This window comes from Porites lutea, chromosome 3, assembly GCF_958299795.1.
Source record: "Porites lutea chromosome 3, jaPorLute2.1, whole genome shotgun sequence".
Lineage (NCBI taxonomy): Eukaryota > Metazoa > Cnidaria > Anthozoa > Scleractinia > Poritidae > Porites > Porites lutea.
Genome location: NC_133203.1, coordinates 24014521 through 24037884, shown reverse-complemented (window position 1 = coordinate 24037884; position 23364 = coordinate 24014521). Strand labels below are relative to the sequence as shown.

Sequence of the window (23364 nt, the reverse complement as noted above, 5' to 3'; positions counted from 1 at the left end):
CCCAAACAATGAAACGGCGGCCATGTTAGTGTCCCAAACTAGTCCTGTGGGAGTTGAACTCTTTTCTTATGCAAACGCTTTCTTTTGTTCCAATAAATTTGCATAGCTGCTGGCCAGGTGAGTTAAAACACTTTATAAAATGACCGGTAAGGGAATGTTTGCTTTACTGACCCCGTTGTAGTCAAAGGCGGTTTCGATCGTCAAAAAGAGCAAGAAAAGAAGGAATATTCTCCTTGTTATATCCTTTGAATCTGAGAAAGTGAGAAGGGGCTGCGATTATTTGTTCTGAAGTTAAGCCTAATGATGGCAGTGGACACTCATTCAAGCCACTGTCATAAAGCTTTCGAAACCTAACAGTGTTCAGGTTCATGTGGATCACCCAAGCTCTTTGATACGAATTTGTTAGCGTCTCTTACAGTATCTTTTTTTTTTGAAGATGGAGAAATCTAACACCAGAAAGATTAGAAAAAAATTCCGAGCTCCAGGAGAGAATTGAACTCAGGACCCTCCTAGTTTTAGATCGGATGCTCTAAGGGACCGGTCATTATTTATCGCCTGGGGTGGGGGAGGGGCGGAGGATTTTTTGGGGGGATCACTTGATTATTAGGAGAAAAAAAAGGGGGGGTCAGTCGTAACCGAGAACCTAAAAGGGGGGATCACTGAAAAATTTGGAAGGATTCAGAGGGGGTACCACTCAAATTTGCTTGGAAAATGAAAACATGAGGGGAGGTGGGCAATCGCGAAAGTCATCAAATGTTATTAGGGGGGATCACTTCAGTGAAGTAACATTCAAACGGGAGATCGGCTAAAATTTCACATTGTTTGGCCCCAAATCCTCCTCCCCCCCCCCCCCCCCCCCCGCCGGCGATAAATAATGACCGGTCCCTAACCACTGAGCTGCCGGAGGCTCAAAGTTGTCGTATTTGCCTGCTGGAATTTTTCATTGTTTTTAAGCCTAATTTTAACCGCAATGAGGAGAGCGTCTCAAGCTAATTGCCCTCGATTCAAACATTCTCACTCAAGTGAATATGAGACTGAGGTTGACCTTCACGTTTTGATACACCTCATGTTTCGTGCAATCTAAAGATTCGTTAAACCCCTTATCACAAAGGTTTCTCGTCTATGTGAATAAGCTCGTGTCTCCAACAGGTTGAGGACGAGCTAAAGGCTTTACCACAATATGCACACTTAAACGGTTTCTCTCCTGTGTGGGTGCGTTCATGATCCTGGCAATGTGATGATTGACGAAAGGTTTTATCACAAAACCTGCATTGATGTGGTTTCTCTCCCGTGTGAATGAGTTCATGCCGACGGCAATGCGACGGCGTGGGAAAGCTTTTATCGCAATAGTTACACTTGAAAAGGTTGACACCCGTGTGAGTGCGTTCATGAGTCGTGCAATTTGATAAATGGCTGAAGGACTTACTACAATACTTGCAGTGATAACGTTTTAGCCCCAAGTGAGAGAGCTCATGAGCTTTGCACGCCGCTGACGTGGGGAATCTCTTATCACAATCCCTGCACTTGTGCGGATCTACCTCCGTGTGGAGACCTTCATTTGTCTTGCAATGCGATAGCCTACGATGAATACGCTCATGCTCCTTGCACGTTGATGACGAGGTATAGGCTTTATCACAATGCTTGCATTTGAAAGGTTTCTCTCCTGTGTGAATACGCTCATGTTTCTTGCTGGCTGATGACGAGGTAAAGGCTTTATCACAATGCTTGCACTTAAAAGGTTTCTCCCCGGTGTGAATACGCTCATGTTTCATACACGTTGATGACGAGGTAAAGGCTTTATCACAATGCTTGCACTTAAATGGTTTTACTCCTGTGTGAGTACGTTCATGGTTTTGGCAATGTGATAACTGACGAAAGCTTTTATCACAAAACTTGCATTCATGTGGTTTCTCTCCTGTGTGACTGAGTTCATGCCGACTGCACTGTGACGGCGTGGGAAAGCTCTTGTCGCAATGGTTACACTTGAAAAGCTTGATTCCCGTGTGAGTGCGCTCATGAGTCCTGCAATTATATACACTGCTATAGGTCTTACTACAATATTGGCACTGATGACGATTCTGGCCTGAGTGAGAAACTTGATGAGCCTTACAAGCTGCTGAAGAAGGGAATCTCTTATCACAATCGTTGCACTTGAAACTTTTCTCGCCTATGTGATTAAGTTCGTGTCTCTTGAGGCCTGATGACGACGTTAAGCACTTATCACAATACTTGCACTTGAAAAGATTTTCTTCCGTATGGAGACGTTTATGTGTCTTGAAATACGATTGCGTCTTGAAGCATTTGTTACAATACTGGCACGTAAAAGGTCCAGCGTGGGTCCTTTCATGTTGCTTGTAGCCAGACCAGCTGGCAAAGCTCTTATCACAATGCGCGCACTTGTAAGGTTTAACTCTCGTGTGGATACGCTCATGTTCCTCGCATTGCAGTAACAGGTTAAAGCACTCGTCACAATGATTGCACTTGAAAGGTTTTACCTGTGTGTGGACACGCTCATGTTCCTTGCACGCGTGCGCACGGCTAAACCTCTTGTCACAATACTCGCACTGGTGAAGTTTCCCTTTTGTGTGTGAACGCTCATGTCGCTGAAACTGCCTTTTTCGAGTAAAGCTCTGCTCGCAGTGCTTACCCTGATAAGGGTTCTGAGAATTCTCTGCCCTGTGTGCACGTTTGTGTTCTTTGAAGTAGAACAAGGAGATAAATAGCTTGTCACAATGCTTGCACTTATACGGTTCCACCACTGTGCTGGACTCGTTATTAAAATCGTCGGTTGTTTGCTCCCTTGTTGAATCCATCCTTCATACATTCAGCAACAATTCCTTTCTGCTATAATCTCGTCTTGCGTTTCTAAAATAGGAAAATATGAACGGTGGTTTAATGCTTTAGTAATAACGTAACATTTCAAAAAATAAGTCTTCAGTCTTGTCTTAAGTCTTAGAATAAGAAGAAATAATTTAAAAAAATGACATGTTTCTTCACAAGAGGCTTTTGAGGAGTAATGACAAGGGAAAAAATTTGAAAAAAAAAACTGAAAAATACATTGAAAACCAAAGACCCACTGCGCTGGCCCCAGTGGGGGTTCCCTTTATTTTAAATTATATTATGATATTTCTACATTATGGGATAGCACCTATTGAAACACGTCGGATGCAAACTCGCGGGTACCTTGATAATTTGCGCGCATTCAAAAGGGTTCCGACACATGCGGTGTTCTTTCAGGAAACATTCTTTATTAAAATGTTATAAAAATCTTATAAAAGCTACACACAAAACTTCTGTAAAATATTCATAAAAATAAAACGTCCACATCAATATTATATAAATACAAATTTGCAGCAAAAACCATTCACAATTCAGAATTCTAAGATACTAATTAAAAACTAAATATATGTCCACGATAGAAAACTATTTACAATTGTCAATAATTTAAGAGTGGGAAAAGGAAAATCAAGCATTACTAAGAAAAAAACTATCAAAAATCTAGGCCTAAAATTATGAGTGCAGATGTAGACCAGCTACAGCGAAAGTGAAGTCTTCTGAGACCTCACGTGATTTGAATTGCAGTGTTCTTTGACTGTCTCAGTGAAGGGTTAGCACATTGTTTCCACGATACAAAGGAAATTAACATAACGGTGTCTTGATAACTACATGTATAGCCTGCAAGCAAGCACAAGGAAAGGCTTTCGGGCGGGAGAGAATGAAAGAGACTACGACCCAGGAAACTAAGACCTTAGTTTTCAATGTGCTTACTTCAGATTGAAGGACAGTGGCCACACGCTTAACAAGAAGAAATATTATTATTATTATTATTATTATTTATTATTATTATTTTTATTATTATTATTATTATTACTATTATTATGTGTATTTCATTTGCCAAAGCCCACTGCCAAGCTTTTGAGTTTGCTACTACCACAGAGTGGTTACAAGTGGGTGGAGGTTTAATATACAGTACTTATAAAAAACTATTTAAATTAAATAATAATATTAAATAAATAGAGCTAAATAACAGATTATAGTTGTTCAAGATGCCTGACTGTCAAGTATAAAGAGTTTATATTCATTTTTAAAACTGTTCAAGGGGAGAAACTTAATTTTCATAGGTGTTACTTCCCAGATCTGTGATATGCCACTACACTAAGCCTTGCTAGGCCATAATTAGTTCTGGAAAATGGTCTGCACAGGTTTTGATTAGTGGCATACCTAGTATTATAATTATGGACAGCCGAAGCCGGTTGAGCTAAGTCATAGAGGACATGAGGTGCACCGCTTGTGCCTATGTTGATGCCTTAGAGATTTTGCTTCTTCACTGAGATAATTTTCTAGCCAAGTAGAAGTCAATATATTAATTTTGGAGTTGAAGAAACTTTGTTCACATCTTGATTAGAAAATACCTTGGTAAGTAATTAAGCTAAGACAAATTTAGACCCACATAGCCAATAAATGGCAGTAAGTGATGCAACACAGGGGCGGATCCAGGATTTTTTTCAGGAGGGGGTACACTCGTCTCTTGCTCTACTTCAACACCAATACACCACATTTTTTTTTTTTTTTGCAGAATACCAGTTGTATTAGAAAACCGCAGGTCATCTCAGGGGGGGGGGGGGGGGTGTGCGCACCCCCTGCACCCTCCCCCTAGATCCGCCCCTGCAATTGAAAATTTTAATGTCAAAAGCTAAACTGTAGATCTAGTTTGGTTAAAAGCAAAACAAGATAATCAGAAGCAAATACCAACAAATCCACATATTGTCAAGCTTTAACTCATAACCTAGCCTGCGAAAACATCCGTTTCTCCTCACTCTTCGGCGCTGGGGACGTTTCGTGCGGAGGAACGTCTGCGACTCAGCGACAGAAATTCCACACTGATGACATAAAATCTGTCCGGAATCCGGTCAGAAGCGCTGATTGGTCGACAGAGTAGTTACATTGTTTTAGCTATTGTTTACTGATGACAGACAAAAGACAAAAAACCACAAAGGTCAAACGTAAACGCGAAGAATCTCTAACAAAACAGTCCATATTTGTGGAATATAGTCTTCTCTAGAGGACGTATTTGAGTTTTGCTGGAGTTCGTCGGCAGATGAACACAACGAGCACTTTACCAAAACCGACCAGAAAACACATAAAACTGGACAAATTTATATTTGGAACCCCATGACTACCGGATTTATTATGTAAACATTGATTTGCATCATCAGTGTGGAATTTCTGCCTCTGAGTCGCAGACGTTCTTCCTCGCGAAACGTCCCAAGCAGCGAAGAGCGAGGAGAAACGATGTTTTCGCAGGCTACTCATAACCTTAAATCTATTTTGCAGGTTAACTGACAATAACAAAATAAAGCTCACTCAAACCAATAACTTGGATTTAAAGGAGCTTGAGGTTAACCTTGGTCAAGAAGGAACAGAAAATGTAGGAGCTTAGAAATGCAAGGGATATCCTGATTTCTGATTAAGTCTTGATATTATTGGAACATCTCTTCACTGAAACCAAAACTGACTTCCCAGAAAAAGACTGTAATTTTAGCCTGATTGTTTCAATCTCCCAATAATTACTGGGAGTCCACTGTACCTTCATATAAAATGTTGAACTTCATCCAACTGGATTTTACCAATCACTATTTTCACAAAGACCATAATACACCTTGGTTCCTCCCCCACCCACATCCCCCTCCTCCCCCACCCCCCCCCCCCCCCCCCACCAATTTTCAAAACCAGTGTCTCTAATTTGTCCTGGATATTACAGTCATCCCAAGAGAAATCGAACACAATGGTTATGAAATTTTTTTTTGACGGGGGGGCGGGGGTGGGGGTGGGTAAACAAGGTGCATTATGCTCTATGCAAAAATGGTGAATTGTTTTTATTTTTAGGAGAAAAGGTCCATTATAGGAAAGTTTGGATATCCCTTTGCGTCCCAAAAGTGACCAACATCAATTTTCGCCTAACAATATCAATGCATTATCAAGAGAAAAAGGTGTGAGAATTAATTAACTGATCAACAAAGGAAAAATGCTTTGATTCTTTAAGGAAATGTATGGAGATCAGTTTGGAGAATTTGCTTGTTGATATTGGGAATCAAAGGGATATGGTGACAACGTTTCTTTGAAAAAGAATCCAATCTGCATTTACTTGCCTAAATGCTCCACCCCTACTAAATACAGCATCTGTAAGTGAAAGTTAATATTATTATATGCTCCTTTGGCATTCATTCTAGGTGATACTAAGGGAAAGAAACATGGCAGTTTAGAACAATAAAATAATGACAGCTTTTACTAAGATTTCAAGTTGCCACACATATGCAATTACTGGGCAGGGGATTGAACAGCTATGGAATTCTTTTGGTTTTATTTTCCCTTTGTTTCTTGTGAAAGTAGCCGGGGGTCATGCTTATAGTACCCTCGGGAAATCCCTGGGAAATCCCTTGCCAGCCCTATGCAACATTAAAATAAACATCTTGGTTTGAGAGCAATGGTTTGAAATAATGCTGGGGTTGTTTGAGAAAATACAGTACTTTTCTTTGTATTCTGGTAACTATTTTGGGAATTAAAAATTAAATAATATCATATCATGTTTTAAAGAGGGAGACAACTCGCTCAAAATATCTGTAAAAATTCTTTCTTCCATGCGATTGCTATGACCAGTGTGTTTGTTAGGTTCACCAGAAAAATTACTCTTAAATGATTGCAGTGATCACAGTGAACCCAGTGCATCAAGAATCACAAATAAAGGATTCAGTTCTATTTTTGTTGTATTGTGTATTTGAGTATTTTATAATAAATAGGCAATATTAACAAAAAATATTTCTCAAATGATTGCGGTGATCACAGTGAACACAGTGCGCCAACAATCACAAAGAAAGGATTCAGTTTGAGTATTTATCCAAAATACGCAATATTAGTAAAAAATATTTTAATCATTATTATTCACTTTCCATATGAACACTATGATAAATGATCATTCAGACAGGGTTGTCACTAAGATTTCGAGTTGCCAGGGTAGATACAACAAGTAGGCGGGGAATCAAACACCGAGGGGTTTCTTTTGGTTCTAATTTTCTTCTATTTTCCAATAAAAGTAGCCGGGGGCCACACTCATAGTAGCCGAGGGAAATCCCCGGCCCCCGGCTCTTAATGACAGCCCTGTTCAGATCACTGGACTTTCCTCAGTGATAATGGCGATTGAGCGATCACTGGCCTTTAAAGAAAAGTGCAATACAAACAGGAAAAAACTATTTTAAAAAACCAACCATACTCGGACTAACTTGCATTGTAGTTTCCTACATTTTAATAACCAAGTATAAATAAAACTCTTTTTTGTTTTTCGTTGTTGTTGGCACTGTTCTTGCTAGGAGATTTTAGTACTTTGAACATTTAGGTAGTTTTAACACAGCAAAGTAACAGGGTGGAGATTTTGTGAGCTGGTGGGCTGCAAGCTGCAGAAAATAATGACATTAACCCATTTGCCCCTGAACTGCCTGTAACCGCTCATGCACATCCAGGTTCTTTCTACTGCTTGTTACACCATCAACTTTAATGGGACAACTTTGTCCGCTAACTTGTGCAGGGTGAAGAGATCTTTCAAAACGTATCACAAAGAGCATGATTCAGTAAAGGAGACCCAAAAAAAGGCAAAAAACCATGTAAGATTGACCCGAAAATTTCCATGACAATCTTGTTTTACTACCCACCTACCTTCCCTTTCATCTAATACTAAGGTCCTAAAAGCTTTCCCAAAAACTTTTCCCACCAAAATAAAGCCTGCTAAATGCGCAACAAGAAGAAAAAAAATGAGGCAAGAAAAGCGAAAGAAGATAGGGGAGGAAAGACAGCGAAAAGAAAAAGTCAAGACTGCTGTGTCACTTTTAAACCCAAAAACTATCTTTAAATTTTACTTTCTGCGCAAGCCTGAACTTCACAAGCTCATAATTTGCATGTGTATCAGAGGGCCACAAAATGTACACCCTGCAAACAGCTTTGTGGTAAGTTTTAACTCTTTATAGCCGGACAATGACTAGAAGACCGCTGGACTAGTTTTAAAAGCAAAATACCAGGTTTTTTGAGAAAATCCACTTTTCAGCATAAAACAACCAAATCTGGCCATTTAATGCTGAATCCAGCGAAAAAAAAATCGGCAAAAGGTGATTTTTAGGTTTTTAGATTAAATGAGTGTGTCAATCAATCAGAAGAATGTGGGTGTTTAACCAGTAAATAAATGATGCTCTGGCTGTAGAAAGAACAAGACTGTCAAACACCTATCAGCTGCCACAGAACTGAAACTGAAAATTGAATAATGCATGCGCCAGCGCACCCCTTTCATGTTCCCTGTAGAGAAAATGAACTATTACAGTGGTTTCTTTGCCCCATTTTGGATATTCCCTTACCAAAATCCCTAGTGTTTTGGGTATCCCCTTTTCATATTGTATGATATTAGTGTTAATTAGGTACCCTCCTGGAATAACTGGGACACCAAAGATTTCAGTATCATTCAGCAAGGAGGACAGTAGAACTGTCATACGATGAAAGCATGAGGAAAGGACTAGTAGTGAGAGTACCCCGGATATCCCTGTGACAAGGTGAAATTACTTCATTTCATACACGAGTCTCTTTAACATTATTAGTCATTCAAAATATTTCCCCATTTCTGATTGGCTCAAATCAAGGGCTGTCAAAAATTTTTCAAGTAGCAGGCTGATAATGAATAGTAGGCAGCTTTGGAACTAGCACCGAAGGCACAAGTTTCTTAGGGCTGAGGCATCCAAGGACATTTTGAAGGTTTTTAGAGTCTCTGAAATGCCATTTCCAGAGGTTTCCAAGAGGTATTTCAACCGCAGACACCATATTGTTTCGTCAGAATACATCGAGAATACACGCAAGACTGGGAACAATGCCATCGACATGTCCCAGGTGTTTCACGACATCGCACGGTTCGAGCATTTCACAGATCTAAACGTGTTTAAATATTTGTTCAATGTCATTCAAAACTGGCAAACGGATGCTTTTCAATTTTATTTGATGGTGCTTATTTTTTTTTTGGTAGTTATGGTAGAAGGAGATGAAAGTAGCCGCCTAAGGATGTCTAACTAGCCAGCAGTTTTGGTCGGCTACCGGCCCTTATTGACAGCTCTGCTAATCCCATGGCTGGTTCTTCATAACGAGCTATTGTTGACCAAATTTGGAAGAGGTTTCCAATAACCAGAAAATGACATCAGTGGTATAGCAATTGGGTAATCACAAGCAAAAAACACGACAACCAAGAAGCCCTGGGGATGAGGTTGGGTTAGTTTGGTAGAGCAGTATAAAATAGTGGAAAATTTCATACATTTCGCGAAGAAGAAATAGCCAAACCACTGCCTACCAACATAAAATGTACAGCAAGAATACATCAATACAACTCAACAGATAACATCTGCTATATGAAGAATATCTGCTACACTAAACATACCACAAACTGTACCATTATATCCATCCTGACAGGAACTTCAGGAGCAGACTGGGGGTAGGGGGCTGGATTGGGTGGCTAGCCAATGTCTCTAGAACAGCCCACCAAAAAATGTAATGTGTGGCAAAACAAACAGAAATACGAGGGTCCCAAAAACCTTGTGAAGCCATCAAGCCTCACAAATGCAGCAACTATCGATAGAAGTGTGGTTTGTGAGAAATATGTGGCACTGCAGCATCCTAGATGAATGACGGCATCTTCACTTTCGGCTGACTAGGTTAGTAAGGTTTTTCAATAGCTTCTATTTCTTCTATTTTGTGGCATTTCAAGAGTTTGCAGTGTTATAGACTCCAATTCATCCTTCCTATATCGCCATGTTTTGGGACAAAATTTAATGTAGGACAACTCGAAATAAATAATTAATGTGTCGTCTGGTGGCTGACTGGTATCAGCCAACCCCCACTAAAAAATCCTGGATCCGTCTCTGAACTTAACTGATTCAACATCAATCCATGTAAACATGTTGGGCTTGTTTCTAAAACTACATGTAGCAATAATTGCTACATGTAGTTTTAACCTGAAGAATTATGGAGATGGAGGAGGGTTTAATACACCAAAAAAAAACAATTATTGCCTTTCATATAGACTGTTCACAGTCCCCTATTTTTCCGTGTGATCGTCGAGATCGAGCGCGTCTCACCATTAATGGCGGCCATCTTGATTTTTATATGTACCGAGGGGGCGGGCGTCGGGGATTATAGCTCTAGAGGGTGGGGGGCGAGAAAAAAATTTTCTCGCCTCCTCGCCAAACCGTCCCCCGCCCCCTAAGTAGATTTGATACTCATCCCCAGGTTAGATTCGGTACGACTGAAAATCAAGATGGCCGCCATTAATGGTAAGACGCGCTCGATCTCGACGATCACACGGAAAAATAGGGGACTGTGAACAGTCTACCTTTCATATGATCTGACGAATTATGTCTATCTGCCTCGGACTACGACCTTGGCGTATTAAACCCTCCTCCATCTCCATAATTCTTCAGATCATATTCAGCCTCATCCAACAATAGGCCATTTTACAGTTATGTGCTCAGTGTCCCAGTCATTGATTAGAAGCGACGATGGCGGTGACCTTGTTTTGTCACAAACCTTATTGTTTTTCATATGTAAATGATCATATTCACTGGCTTGTTAGCATGAGAATACCACACTTTGCACATGAAAAGAAAGTGAAACAAGGTCACTGCCAGCCTCGCTTCTATTCAAAGGCCAGGGCACTGAGCACACAACTGTAAAATGGCCTGTTGCTAATTTTCGCGAAGAAGACATGCTCCTCACTGTGTATTTCACATGGACACTGAGAAATCGTAAGAGCAGTACCAAACCACCACTTACAGAGATGTATAAAGAATAAGCTCGAGTGCCTTTGGCGTGATATGCAGCCTTTGCAAAGTTATAAGCTTAAGCTCTGTAGATGCATGATTCGACTTTTCTATGTAAGCTTTATGCAATCTCTGTATGCAACAGTATGAGTCTTGCATGTATCATTGGGCTCAAGTGTTTGAACTCCTTTTTCTACCACGCTAGGATTATTAGAAGAGGTACTCTCTTACCTTTAGAGTGGATATAAATTCTTCTCAAAGGCGTAAACGACTTCCAATACGCAAAATTCGATAACTGTGCGCATGCAAATCGCGATACCGTCGTCCCATAATTCATCGTGGTTCTAAATAACGCTAGTAGACTGGGTACTAAAGCTGGATCAGAGTTATCAGTTTTTGCTTCTTGCAGCCGTTTTCGCCTTTAGAAGGATTTTTGTAAACCCTAAAGGTAAGAGAATGCGTGGCTTAATAATCCTAGCGTGGATGTGCCATAAGACTAAATTGGGCTCATTGACGCGCGAGACCACAGGTAACTCATGCCCTGTGACTCGGCTATTGCATTATTTTAATACTCGCACCCCTCCCCCCCCGGTTGAGAAGCAATGAAATTCTTCAGGGGTAAGTTACGAAAACTTGAGGATCTCTTTAGTGGTACAGAGAGAAAAAGGTGGAATTCCTTGGGGGTGAAGCTTAAATTTTAAACAAACACAAGGAAAAAAACTCTTTCCTCGTGGTGAACCCATATTCTTCGGAGGTAGACTCATATTTTATGGAAGTCTTCAGGAGTCTATGCAATTTCATGGAATTCTCCAAGGGTAAGGAGAAAAGGTAAGTCCTCAACCAGTGGGGGGTGGGGGGGGACGGATGTTAATGCAATAGCCCATTGTACCACAGAACGTACAATTCCTGTAAAATTACAGTGTTTGTATGGGGTAAAGTTACTATCCTGAAATTTGTAGGACATACCAAATAGAAGTAAACGAAATTGAGGGTGCGTTTCTTTCCTTAAATCAGGACATCTGATATAATGCGATGGTGCGATTTCCCACAATTGACCTCAAATCGCATCCAATCGCACAATTTGAGGAAAATCACATAATTGTAAAAAAATGCTAAATTCAAGGAAAGTAAATAATAAATTCTAACTTTAATTAAACATTTTCCCAATCTTAATCAATCGCACCCTAGCTATCAGGTGAGGGTCTCAATGGGGTGGTGGCATTTACGGTTATCGGCTAAAATTTTGGCTCTTTTACGGCTATCGGCTAATTTTTTTCAGTTACGGTTAACAAAAAAGTTAAAAATTAACTTCTTTTGTTTCAAAAAGTTAAATATTAATTAACCTGTACTGTTTGTATCTTTAAAGCAAAATAAAGGTCTTAGGATCACCTCGGGATATGAAATAAGCTATTCTTTTGAAAAATTTTAACATTTGATAGATCATACTTTTTATAAAGTATTCCACTTCTAATATTATTTTACACATAAAAATGTCAATAGCCAATTTAAAAATAATCTTTGTGAAAAAGAAAAGCACACACCCGAACGCCAAACTCAAGGCCGGGGCGCGACATTCATTACAACAGAAATGGCCTTTTTTCACACTAAAGACGGATTATTCGTGTGAGACGGGTTATCCGTTTGATGATTCGCGTCAGATAGATAATACGTCTTAATTTGAAAATGGAATAGTTTTGATTTTGCATGAACAATCCGCCTGACTTTATCCTTCAACTTCGACGGACAGTTTGAAGACGGGATTATCCGTTCCAGACTGCCCGTGTACAGCCGCCCCTTCCGCTCAGAAAAAAAATCAGGGAGAGGGTGTCTGTCGGGAAGGGGGCGACTGTACACAGGATAGTCTCAGCGGATAATCCGTTTCTAGCTCTAGTGTGAAAACGGCCAATAACAAAATTCCCGTGTCCAGTGTTTTTAATGGTAGCGAAGGACTGTACGGAACCACTGTCAGTCGTTTTGCCTTGTCCTTAGGCCTTATTATTTCGCGCGGCTAATGCGTTTCGGGTGACGTGGTCCGAGCGAGTTCGCCACCGAAATGCCTTGACCGAAATTGCGTGGGAAGACGCCTTACAGGGACTAGGCATGGCAATGTCTACCGAAGCGTCAGAGAAAACAGGGAAATGTTGTTTATCGGCAACTTTTTTGAGATCTCTTCGTGTTGTTTCACTAGTGTTTCGAGGGCACGACCTCCTGAAAATCGCAAATATTAATCCCCAGCAAGAAGCCACACTTTCGCTATGGAAAAAAAATTAGTTCCCCGAGATCGGCGGAAATGGAAATGGGTCTTGGTCTTCACCTAAAAGGCGCTTTACCTAACTTGCGTACGGAGCCACACTAGCCGCGAAATAAAAAACGCAACCATAAGTGAGTTTAGTACCTTCCTTAAAAGTAGCAAATCTAGGGAGCAATTTCTTTTACGGTTAACTTTTTTTTACCCTATTTACGGCTAACGGTTAAAATTTTTCAATTGTTACGGCTATCGACTAAATTTTTGGCAGTTTTACGCCTATCGGTTAACCCCATTGAGACCCTCTCAGGTGGGCTATAAAATCCAAAAACAGATTTATTGATTCAAATGATCCACAATGAAGGTGAATTCTTTGGAGACTACTGTGTCTCTGTTTTACAAACAGCCAGTATCAATGCATTGTGTTCTCTGTGATTTCAAAAAAACTTACATTAATTAATTTACTTTATTATATAAACACCAATGAAATACCAGTTGAGTTTTCGAGCGAAAACATGTTATCTTCTCACGTGAAAAGATCACCGTTGCTATGGTTACATAATAAGTTCCACCTTTCGCAAGAAAAAAATATTTAAGTGAAATGGTCTGGCATTGCATTGTTGTTTATATAACAATAGAACTTCACATGGCCGCTTGGAGAAACAAATTTTTTCTTTGTTTCGTATCTTCGTGCGGCCATGTAAAATCCTCTATATCTTGAAACGAATATAAGAAAAAATGAACATCTTTTGTTATTTATTTTTTAATGATTCATACTAAAGTAAGAATTTGTTAACATGTAGTAAAACAAATCTAACTCACCTGACAGATTGCACAATGGCTGAAATGAGCTTCTTTCCAGTTAAATTTCATTATTACATTCTTCAAGAAAATGCTCACTTTCCCAATTTTGTGTAGTTTCCGATTAAAAAGTGAAACATAGGGCCGGACTTAAATGATCAAATCACATTTTACCACCCAGGTCACATTACCATCCCAAAGGCGTATTGCTCAGTTAAGCTTTCACATTTCAAGGTGCGACCAGAGATAGCGTGTGCGTTGAAACGAATGGGAGAAATCTTTTTTCACTGAGAATGCAGGTATGTTAAATCCAATACGGTCGCTGTCAAGATTGCCTAGTTTAGTACTTAATGGATGGGGTTTTTTTATCTCCGTAACAATCATTATATAATTGTTGAATTCTATATTTAAGTTTGAATCTTCTACACAGAAGTGGGATTCACGGGATCACTGGGGTTGTTTTCGAAATTTTTTTTTGAATTTCCAAGGGATAAATTTTCTGTTAACATGATTAAAACAAACGTACAAAGAAGTATGGTAATTTTATTTTAATAGCTAAAAGTCAAGGCCTGAATCGGTCTTTCCCCCCGCAGGGATTTCGCCCAGAAGGCGAAATCCCAAGAAGGCATCCTAGTAGCAGGGGCACCCAACGTCAATTTTCGGAAAATATCTGTTCGGACGACGATTTGAGATCTAGAATTTTCGGAAAATTTCTTGTAATATTCCTTGCTTGCCTGCCTCTCCTAGGATTTTCGAACATGTAAAAAATGGTATAATTGCCCATTTTAGAGGGATTTTTACCCTAAAAAGGTAACGTAGAATTTTCGGGAGCCTTTTTTCTGGTTGAAATTTTCGAAAAGGTGAGTTTTGATCCCTATAATTTTCGGATCATTAGACTTTCAGCTAGGAAATCCGAACAGATGAAATTTTCGAAAAGGTGAGTTTTGATCCCTATAATTTTCGGATCATTAGACTTTCAGCTAGGAAATCCGAACAGATGAAAAATTTTTAGGGGATAAAAATATGCCTATATCTACCGTTTAAATACTAAAATACGTTTAACAATGCTATTTTTACCCTTTTAAAAAAAAAAAAAAAACAAAAAAAACAAAAAAAACAATGCTATTTTTGATTGGTTTTGAAATATGTTCTCGTTGGGTGCCCCTGTAGTAGCTTGCGCGTATATAAAGGAAAGTACGTACAGTTAAACTTGTAGTGAAGTGCTGTGAGTAACGAGTGACATTTCAAATAGTTTGAATCAGCTGCAATTTCTTTCAATTTTTGATATTAACATTAACAGTGTCAAATAACTGTGCATGTAATGCAACCCGACACGTAGGTGAAAAAAGTGTGTGTATCAAGTTAAAACTGTATAAAAGTCCGTGAGAATTCATCAGCGTATTATTTGTCTGAAACCTGTCCACGATAAGGTTTAGAGCACGCGAGCGAACGAGTGAATTTCCAATCGAGTTCAATGTTAAACTGGTTCATTACGCTTCGCGAGCGTATCAAATCATTTGAGTCAGTCTTTGCTTCTGTAGTGTATAAAACGTTTTACTACCAAGGGGAGATCAAACCTTGTTACACGTTCCAGAAAAGCTCTTAATAACTAAAGCAATTTATCAATTAAGCTTAAATAAATACAACAAAACCTGGCTGAATACAAATTTGCCCAAAACACCGAATTTGTTTACAGTAGAGTTCCAGTAATTGCTTCAAGTATTCTTAGAGACGTATCGCTTTAAGTCACGGGAAAGTCATAGTTCGATACTCTTATGCGTTACGTGTGTGTTCACTGACTTTCTGTGGAGCAGCTGTGTTAAAAGTATTAAAGGAAAACTGAAATTATCATTTCTTTGTCTCTTCTTACTCTCTTAAACAAGCATCAAAACCTCACAAACCACGAGAGAGAAATTCTCGTGTTTGACCGAAATTATGGACTTAAAGTTGAGCGCAACTTAAGTTTTAGGGGCGTATAACTGTGTATAAGCACTTGGAGGATTTGCCGAGTTTATCATTCACAAATCTTTGATTGGAAACGATTTAAATCTGTCAGACAGAAATCACTTTGGGTCCTTGATTGTAAGACTCAGTCCATGCACAAACGAACAAGCAATTCTCCTGAACGATCGAGTCAATCAAGTTAGCTTATCAGCAGAACGTTGGACGATTACAATAGCCTGCGAGCAGAGGCTACATTTTCGCAGTGTGAGTAAAGTGCGTAGCAGTACTTTTCGCACGCCAGCTCACGAAAATGTAGACTCTGCTAGCAGGAAAGACGATTACCGCAGATTCCCCAACAATTAAATTCTGTTGAATTCTGTCACGTTGATGCCTCCCTTTTCACAAATGTCCTTCCATACAGCTTTTTTAAAGCAACGTATGTTCTTAAATACCTTTTGACTAGAACGCGGGTGTGAGTGAATTCTCGAAACTCGAGGATCTTTTGATCAAAGCTGCGGAAATCGACCTGACTAAGTGCATGGAATCTTAACTTGCGTTTGCTACTTTTACCTCACCTATATTGACTTGTTATGTGTGAAAATCTTCAATATGAATCGGTATATTTCAAAGAGCTACACAAAGACCAAGGCTACAATTGACTGACAACTGATTCAGAGCGGGGGCACCTGTAGTGTCAACTATTACTAGTTAGTACAGAAGTAGCAGTGGAAAGGGAGGGATCCGCAAATGTTTGATCGTGCGTCCAAACTTTTGCAGGCCATTAAAACTGTTTTACAGCTAAAAACGTCCACCCCCTGTACATTTTTTTTAGTAAACTTCAACTACGTAAGTTATTTCTGCTGTAGTGCTTATAGTAGAATCCGGCATTTGTCTGAATTTTTACTTTTAGTCTATAGCAGCTTTGAAGCCGTCCTGCTTCCCTTTCAGTTTCTTAAGGAAATGATGTAAATTACTGGAAGATTTCGTTTTCATGGCAAAGCTAATTCATTGTTTAGGGTATTCGTTTTCACATTTCAGCTTTTTTAGCTTTGATTTTGGGAGTTAATTTAAAATGACTACAAACGGGAAATTTAAAACCGAAAATGGTTGATCATCATGTCAATTTATGGTGCATCAATTTGAAAAGACAGTGGAACTCCCCTCAGATAGCCCAAAGGGAGAATCTTTTTATTATATCACTAATTCCGTAATAAAAATTCTCCTTAACCCCAAAGGGCTGATAGAAACCTGTATTGAAAATATCAATGATAATATTAATGCGTGAATGACTAAAACGTACGTAGTGCTCTCTAGATTATATGTCTAATGTTGCTTGAAAAACGACACGGATGGCAATCCGAAAGGTGGCTAATATCGATTGCAAAACGTTGTAGCGCAGTCTTAAAATAACTAGCTGTTAAGGGGCATAAGTGTCTGCTTGAATTGTTCGAATCGCTGTTCAAGTGTTTATTTCAGAGTAGGAGGAAAGTGGTTCGGGTGGATAAGGCGATGCTGTCTTGCTACGTTTTCTAATTTTAATAAACCATTTACACGATTTCAGGAAGGAACGCCTCCGCAAAGCAAAGTCTGTTCGTGAAGGCCATCGCTTGGTGCATGCGATACAGGATAAGCAGTATCTTTTTTCAACGTTATGGTTATTAGTATAGGTAATAGCATGATTAGTAGTGATATTTGGCATAAATACCACGAGTGATTTTTCATAATTGTTCTACGTAATTTCTCGGGCCGTTAGGCTAGTGAAATTTGAGACAAGTTTGAAATATCACAAGTGGTATTTACGCCAAATACCACGTACAAACCATTCTACTATTTGTTTATACTACTACCCGCAAACGGTATGTAATTTTCACATAGCCAATCAAATTGCAGTAATTTCTCATGTAGTAGTAAAAACCCTTCAATTCCGCCAGTCACATCCAAATTATCCACACTGGTCTCCAAACATTAATTTCCGTAAGAAATTTGTGAGAGAATTTATTTTAAGACTAAGCATTTTCCCTTAGGTGGTCTCTCCTGAAATGACAAAATGAGCATTTGATTCAGCACAGAAAAAGTTGGACGCTTGAACAGTGTGCCTTAGGTTTATGAATGGGTAGAATTGAGAGTAGCAGTGGTTACATCACGTTGCCATGGTAGCAAAATTTCTGTCTCTCAACAAACTGTGGTCCTGCAAATATGACAGAAAAACGAAAAAGAAAAGACATGTATGACTTTACCGTGCATGGTTGCACTCAAGATCAAAATAGTAGCCCATACTTTTCTTCCATTGTGCGACAATGCAAACGGCCGTCTCTGTCAAGAAAGATTGTGGAGATTAGTCCAGAAATTTTGCTACCATGTTAACGTCATGTCGCACTTCTCTTCTATATTAGGCGATAAATCAGTAGCTACGTACTTTTCCAGAGGAAAAAAAATGGATTTAAAATATCACTTACGTCCTTAATAATTTATCAAGACTGAAAATAAATTATGGATCCTGAAGGATATATCAACCTTGGCGATACCTCTCAATCTGAAGGTAATTTCAAACAAGCAATCGGGTTTTATCAGCGTGCACTTTCTACCGCAAAAGAGATTGGAGACAAACAGTCAGAAGAGATTGCTTATCACTACCTTGGCAACGCCTATCATTCTCTCAATGACTTCAAAAAAGAAATCGAAAACCATCAGCAGGCTCTCGTCATCGCGAAAGAGATTCAAGATAAAAGCCTTGAAGGAGTTGTTTATTACACTCTTGGCAATGCTTATCACCTTCTCAGTGATTTTAAAACAGCAATCGTGTTCCATCACCAGGCTCTTGGCATCGCAGAAGAAATTGAAGTCAAACAATTAGAAGGAGGTGCATGCATCAGCCTTTTCAATGCCTATCGTTCTTCAGGTGATCTAAAAACGGCAATCAAGTTCTATCAGCTGGCCCTACGCATCGCCGAAAGGAAAGGCATCAAGGATTTCGAAGGAAAGGCATATGTCAATCCTGAGAGTGAACATCTCTGTCTTGAAGATGTCGAGAAAGCCGTAGCCTTCCATAAACTGGGCCTTACTACTGCAAAAGAGATTGGAGACAAAGATTCAGAAGCAAAGGCACATAACAACCTTGGTCTTGGATATCACTCTCTCGGTGAATTCAATAACTCAATCGAGTTTTATGAGCAAGCTTTAAGTATTGCTAAAGAGATTGGAAACAAAGATCTAGAAGGAAGTATATACTCTAACCTTGGCATGACTCATAAGTACCTCGGAAATTTCAAGAAAACAATTGAGCTCAACGAACAAGCTCTTGGTATTGCTGAAGAAATTGGAGACAAAGATTCAGAGGGAAGGGCGCATATCAATGTTGGCAGTGCCTATCGCTCTCTCGGCGATCTGAAAAAGGCGATCAAGTTTCTTCAGCTGGGTCTTAGTATCGCAAGAGAGGCTGGCAACAAAGAATCAGAAGGAGCTGCATGTAACAACCTTGGTAATGCAAATCTCTCTCTCGGTGATTTAGAAAGCGCATTCGAGTATTTTAAACAAGCTCGCAGTATCGCAACAATGATTGGTCACAAAGATTTAGAAGGAAAGGCGCATAACAACCTTGGTAGTGCGTATCACTCTGTCGGTAATTATACCAAGGCAATCGAGTGCAGTCAGCAAGCTCTTAGTATCGCGAAAAAGATTGGAAAAAAAGATGCAGAAGCAAATGCATATAATAACCTTGCCAATGCCTATCACTGTCTCGGTAAATTCAAAGACGCAATCGAGTATTATCAGCAATTTAGTGATATGGCAAAAGAGATTGGAGACCATGATTCAGAAGGAAATGCGTATAATAACCTTGGTAATGCCTATCACAATCTCGGTGATTTTAAAAAGGCAATTGACTTCCACCAACAAAGTCTTAAGATCGCACAAGATATTGGAAAAATAGATTTAGAAGGAAAAGTACATAACAACCTTGGAAACGCCTATCAGTGTCTTGGTGATTCACAAGAGGCAATTAGGTGTTATAAGCGAGCTATAAGTATCGCCAAGAAGACTGGAAACAAAGAAACAGAAGGAAGTGCAACTGGGAATCTTGGGTATGTTAATTACTCTCTCGGTCATTTGGAAAACGCCATGGAATTTTACCAAGAAGCTCTTAGTATCGTGAAAGGGATTGGACACAAAGATTCAGTAGGAGTTGTGTACAACAACCTTGGTCTTGCGCATCAATACCTCGGTGACAATAAAGAAGCAATGGGGTTCCACCAGAAAGCTCTTACTATCGCAAAGGAGACTGGAAAAAAGATTCAGAAGGAGAAGCATTTAAAAGCCTTGGAAATGCCTATCACTTTCTTCATGATTTCGAAAGAGCAATCAAGTTCCACCAGGAAGCTGTTAGTATCGCAAAACGGACCGGAAAAAAGGATTCCGAAAAAGAGGCATATGAGAATCTGGGTATTGCCTTTCAGTCTCTCGGTGACTTTTCTAGAGCTGAGGAATTTTTCAAACGCAGTATAAAACTATTCGAGGAAATAAGAGTTCTTCTCCAAGAGAAAGACGAATGGAAAATCAGCTTTCGGAATCAATTTGAGGTGTACCATTTTTTGTGCAGTCTTCAAATACAACAAGGCAAGACAACCGAGGCGCTTTCCACAGCTGAGTTGGGGCGAGTGCAAGCCCTCGCGGACCTCATGGAATCACAATATGGGGTAAACTCAACTCTGTCATTTTCAGAAGAGCAGAGGGAACAAATGTCAAGCATTTCAAGCCATAGTTTATCACCTACGGTATTCCTCTGGGACGTCTCCGCGAATCAGTGAATTTCTGGGTACTACTGAAGGGGCAGCAGTGCCAGTTCGCGAGAGAGAAATTCAATGACAACTTGACATCTTTGACGCACAAAATGTACAAACAAATTGGTGTTTTCAAACCTGTCATGTGCGAAGACCGCTCCATGGATGATCCTGCAGATGAAGGACGCCAAGAATTATCTCATTGTAGGAGTGCAGATGAGAAAACAGATACACATGATACACAGGATGAGGGATCTGTTTCAAAAACATTATATGACGTGGTTATTGCTCCCATTTTACACTTGATAAAAGGAAATGAGGTTATCATCGTTCCTGATAGTTCATCGTTCTTGATTCCTTATGCTGCCCTAATGGATCAACATTCCAGGTATTTGTCTGAAACGCTAAGAATTCGATTGGCTCCATCACTAACCAGCTTAAAGGAACAGTATCCCGTGACTGCGCATGCACCAAACTTTGATTTTTGGACAGGATGTCGCGAAATCAAAAGATGTGAGAAGAGTAAGAGAATCTTGAAAAATCCGTTGGCATCGCGCTTGGCCGGGTTCAATACGACACTAAAACTTCTCAGGATTACAGATCAATAATATATTGTTCCTGTTAAGTTTCTATTTGGGCAAAATCTGGATTTTTTGGCGTTACTTTTATTGCCGTTGGCCGGAGGACCAAAAGATTGGAAGCACTTTGATGCCGATTGAAGGCTTATTTCTTCTGCTAGCTTCCATATAAGCTCAGATAATTGTGAAAGGAATACGCAGAAATGAAACAGCAACAATAAAGACTGTAAGAAAGAAACCATTGAGACATTGATGTGACTGAGGAGATCTTGTGGAGGGGAGCTTCGTGAAGCAGAATGTTTTGCAACGACGCGTTAGTAAACTTTTAAATGAATCTCGCTACGGCCGACAAAATCGAACAAACAGGCGCTACACGTTTTGAAAAACTAGTGACATGAATCATAATATCATTCTTGACTAACCTTTGGGATGATTTATAGCGTTGAGATTGCATTTTTATTTATGTCTCTCAAACGTTTGAGGCTAGAACGCGAGCAAATCAGGCAGATATTATTGGACTTGAAGCGATTGACCTCTGACACCCGGGGGGGCACTTGGGTATTTTTTGGGTGGGTATGTGCCGCCCGGGACTCCAAATTGGCACCCCGTTCTAGAAAAAATTTCCCCTAAAATTGATACCCCATTCTAAAAATGGGCCAATTTTTTATACCCCGTTCTAGTATTCGCCCTTAAACTGATACCCCGTTCTAGAAATGGGCCAATTTTTTATACTCCGTTCTAGGGTGAAACAAGAGTACAACAGTTTGCTTGTTAACGCATTGAACCGTATTTTTAAAAGCAATCTGTCCTTGAATACTTTCAAATGGCTGCTTACAAAAGGGGAGCTTTCGTGCGTTCGAAATTTTATACCCCGTTCTAGAAAACGCCTCTGAAATGGATACCCCGTTCTAAAACAGGAGCTTCAAAATCACGACCCCTTTGGGCGGCACATACCCGTATAGGTAATGTATGGGAGTACCCCCCCCCCCCCCCCCGGGCTCTGACACGAGTTTCAAATTAGAAAATATGTTTTTAAAGCGAGCGGAACGAGATTTTCGGGTCACGAGGCGGCCCAGCTAGCGATAAAATCGCGATGAGTCTTCGAACCGCGAGCCAAATTTTTATATAAGACGAAAGACTTCTTCGAAAGTCGAAAATATTACTTGAGAATATAAACAACAAATCTCTGTCGGCGGTGCGGTCCGGAAGGAAATCTTGTCGAGTCAATTTGACAGTTCTATTGTCTTTTGAAGAAAAAACAGATGACACTCGCGCGTGCGCATAATCGGGACACTGTCCCTTTAAGGCTGCTAGCAGAGTGTCCGGAGGGGTACCATAGTTCGTCCGGTGCTCTTCTTGTCGGTAATCCGTGGGTGGAAACTGTACGCATCAAAGGCAAAAAAATCCTCCAACTTCCGAGTTCCGAGGAGGAAGTACAAATGATTGGAAAGATGCTGAATAATGAGCCTCTCACTGGAAAAAACGCTACAAAAGACCAAGTGTTGAGCATGCTTCACTCAGTTTCCTTAGTACACATTGCAGCTCATGGTCGAGCAGAAACTGGTAAAATTCTTTTGTCTCCTAATCTTGCTAGTTCAGAAACGCCCAAAGAAAAAGACTTCCTTCTGACGATGGCAGACGTGTTGAGTAAAAGTTGCAGGCCAAGCTTGTTGTCTTGAGCTGTTGTCACAGTGGGCGAGGAAAGATCAAAGCCGAAGGTGTGGTTGGAATTGCATGTGCCTTTTTAGGAGCCGGTGCACGTTCTGTTATTGCGTCACTGTGGGCGATTGAGGACAAAGCAACTATGGAGTTTATGACAAACTTTTACAAACATTTCATGGCAGGGCAAAGTGCAAGTGAGTCCCTCAATCTGACCATGAAACATATGCGGGAGTCTGACGAGTTCTGTGATGTAAAGCAGTGGGCACCATTTGTGCTGATTGGCGATGATGTGACATGGAATTATAGCCAATGAAGGTAAGGTTCTCACTATAACTAAGTTTTATTGTCATATTTAACCCTTTACTTTCTTAAATCCGATTTAGATACTGACAGGAAACCAAACCAATACTAATTTCGGTGAATTACTGAAGCGAAGCGTTCTTTGATTAGTAGGGATTTGGAGCGCAACCTTGTCAGATTCTCCTCTCTTTTAGATTTTCTACGTTGTCGTACGTTATGTGGCT

At 39.9% G+C, this 23364-nt stretch overlaps 2 protein-coding genes across 2 annotated transcripts; one reads left to right on the top strand and one right to left on the bottom strand.

Annotated features, from left to right (window-relative positions):
• Positions 1 to 905: 905 nt before the first annotated feature.
• Positions 906 to 11178, bottom strand: LOC140929526 (uncharacterized). The gene is made up of 2 exons (XM_073379288.1): positions 11067 to 11178; positions 906 to 2865 (listed from the first exon to the last, which is right to left on the bottom strand). Exon 2 carries the CDS (start codon positions 2811 to 2813, stop codon positions 1104 to 1106), a length of 1710 nt encoding a protein of 569 aa, XP_073235389.1. The 5' UTR covers positions 2814 to 2865; positions 11067 to 11178; the 3' UTR covers positions 906 to 1103.
• Positions 11179 to 17444: 6266 nt separating this feature from the next.
• Positions 17445 to 21035, top strand: LOC140929524 (uncharacterized). Its single transcript, XM_073379287.1, has 2 exons — positions 17445 to 17458; positions 18302 to 21035. Exon 2 carries the CDS (start codon positions 18316 to 18318, stop codon positions 20323 to 20325), a length of 2010 nt encoding a protein of 669 aa, XP_073235388.1. The 5' UTR covers positions 17445 to 17458; positions 18302 to 18315; the 3' UTR covers positions 20326 to 21035.
• The last annotated feature ends 2329 nt before the right edge of the window (positions 21036 to 23364 follow it).

Coding starts and splice junctions, on each gene's coding strand:
- LOC140929524 (XM_073379287.1), top strand. CDS start 18,316: ATGGATCCTGAAGGATATATCAACCTTGGCGATACCTCTCAATCTGAA.
- LOC140929526 (XM_073379288.1), bottom strand. CDS start 2,813: ATGGATTCAACAAGGGAGCAAACAACCGACGATTTTAATAACGAGTCC.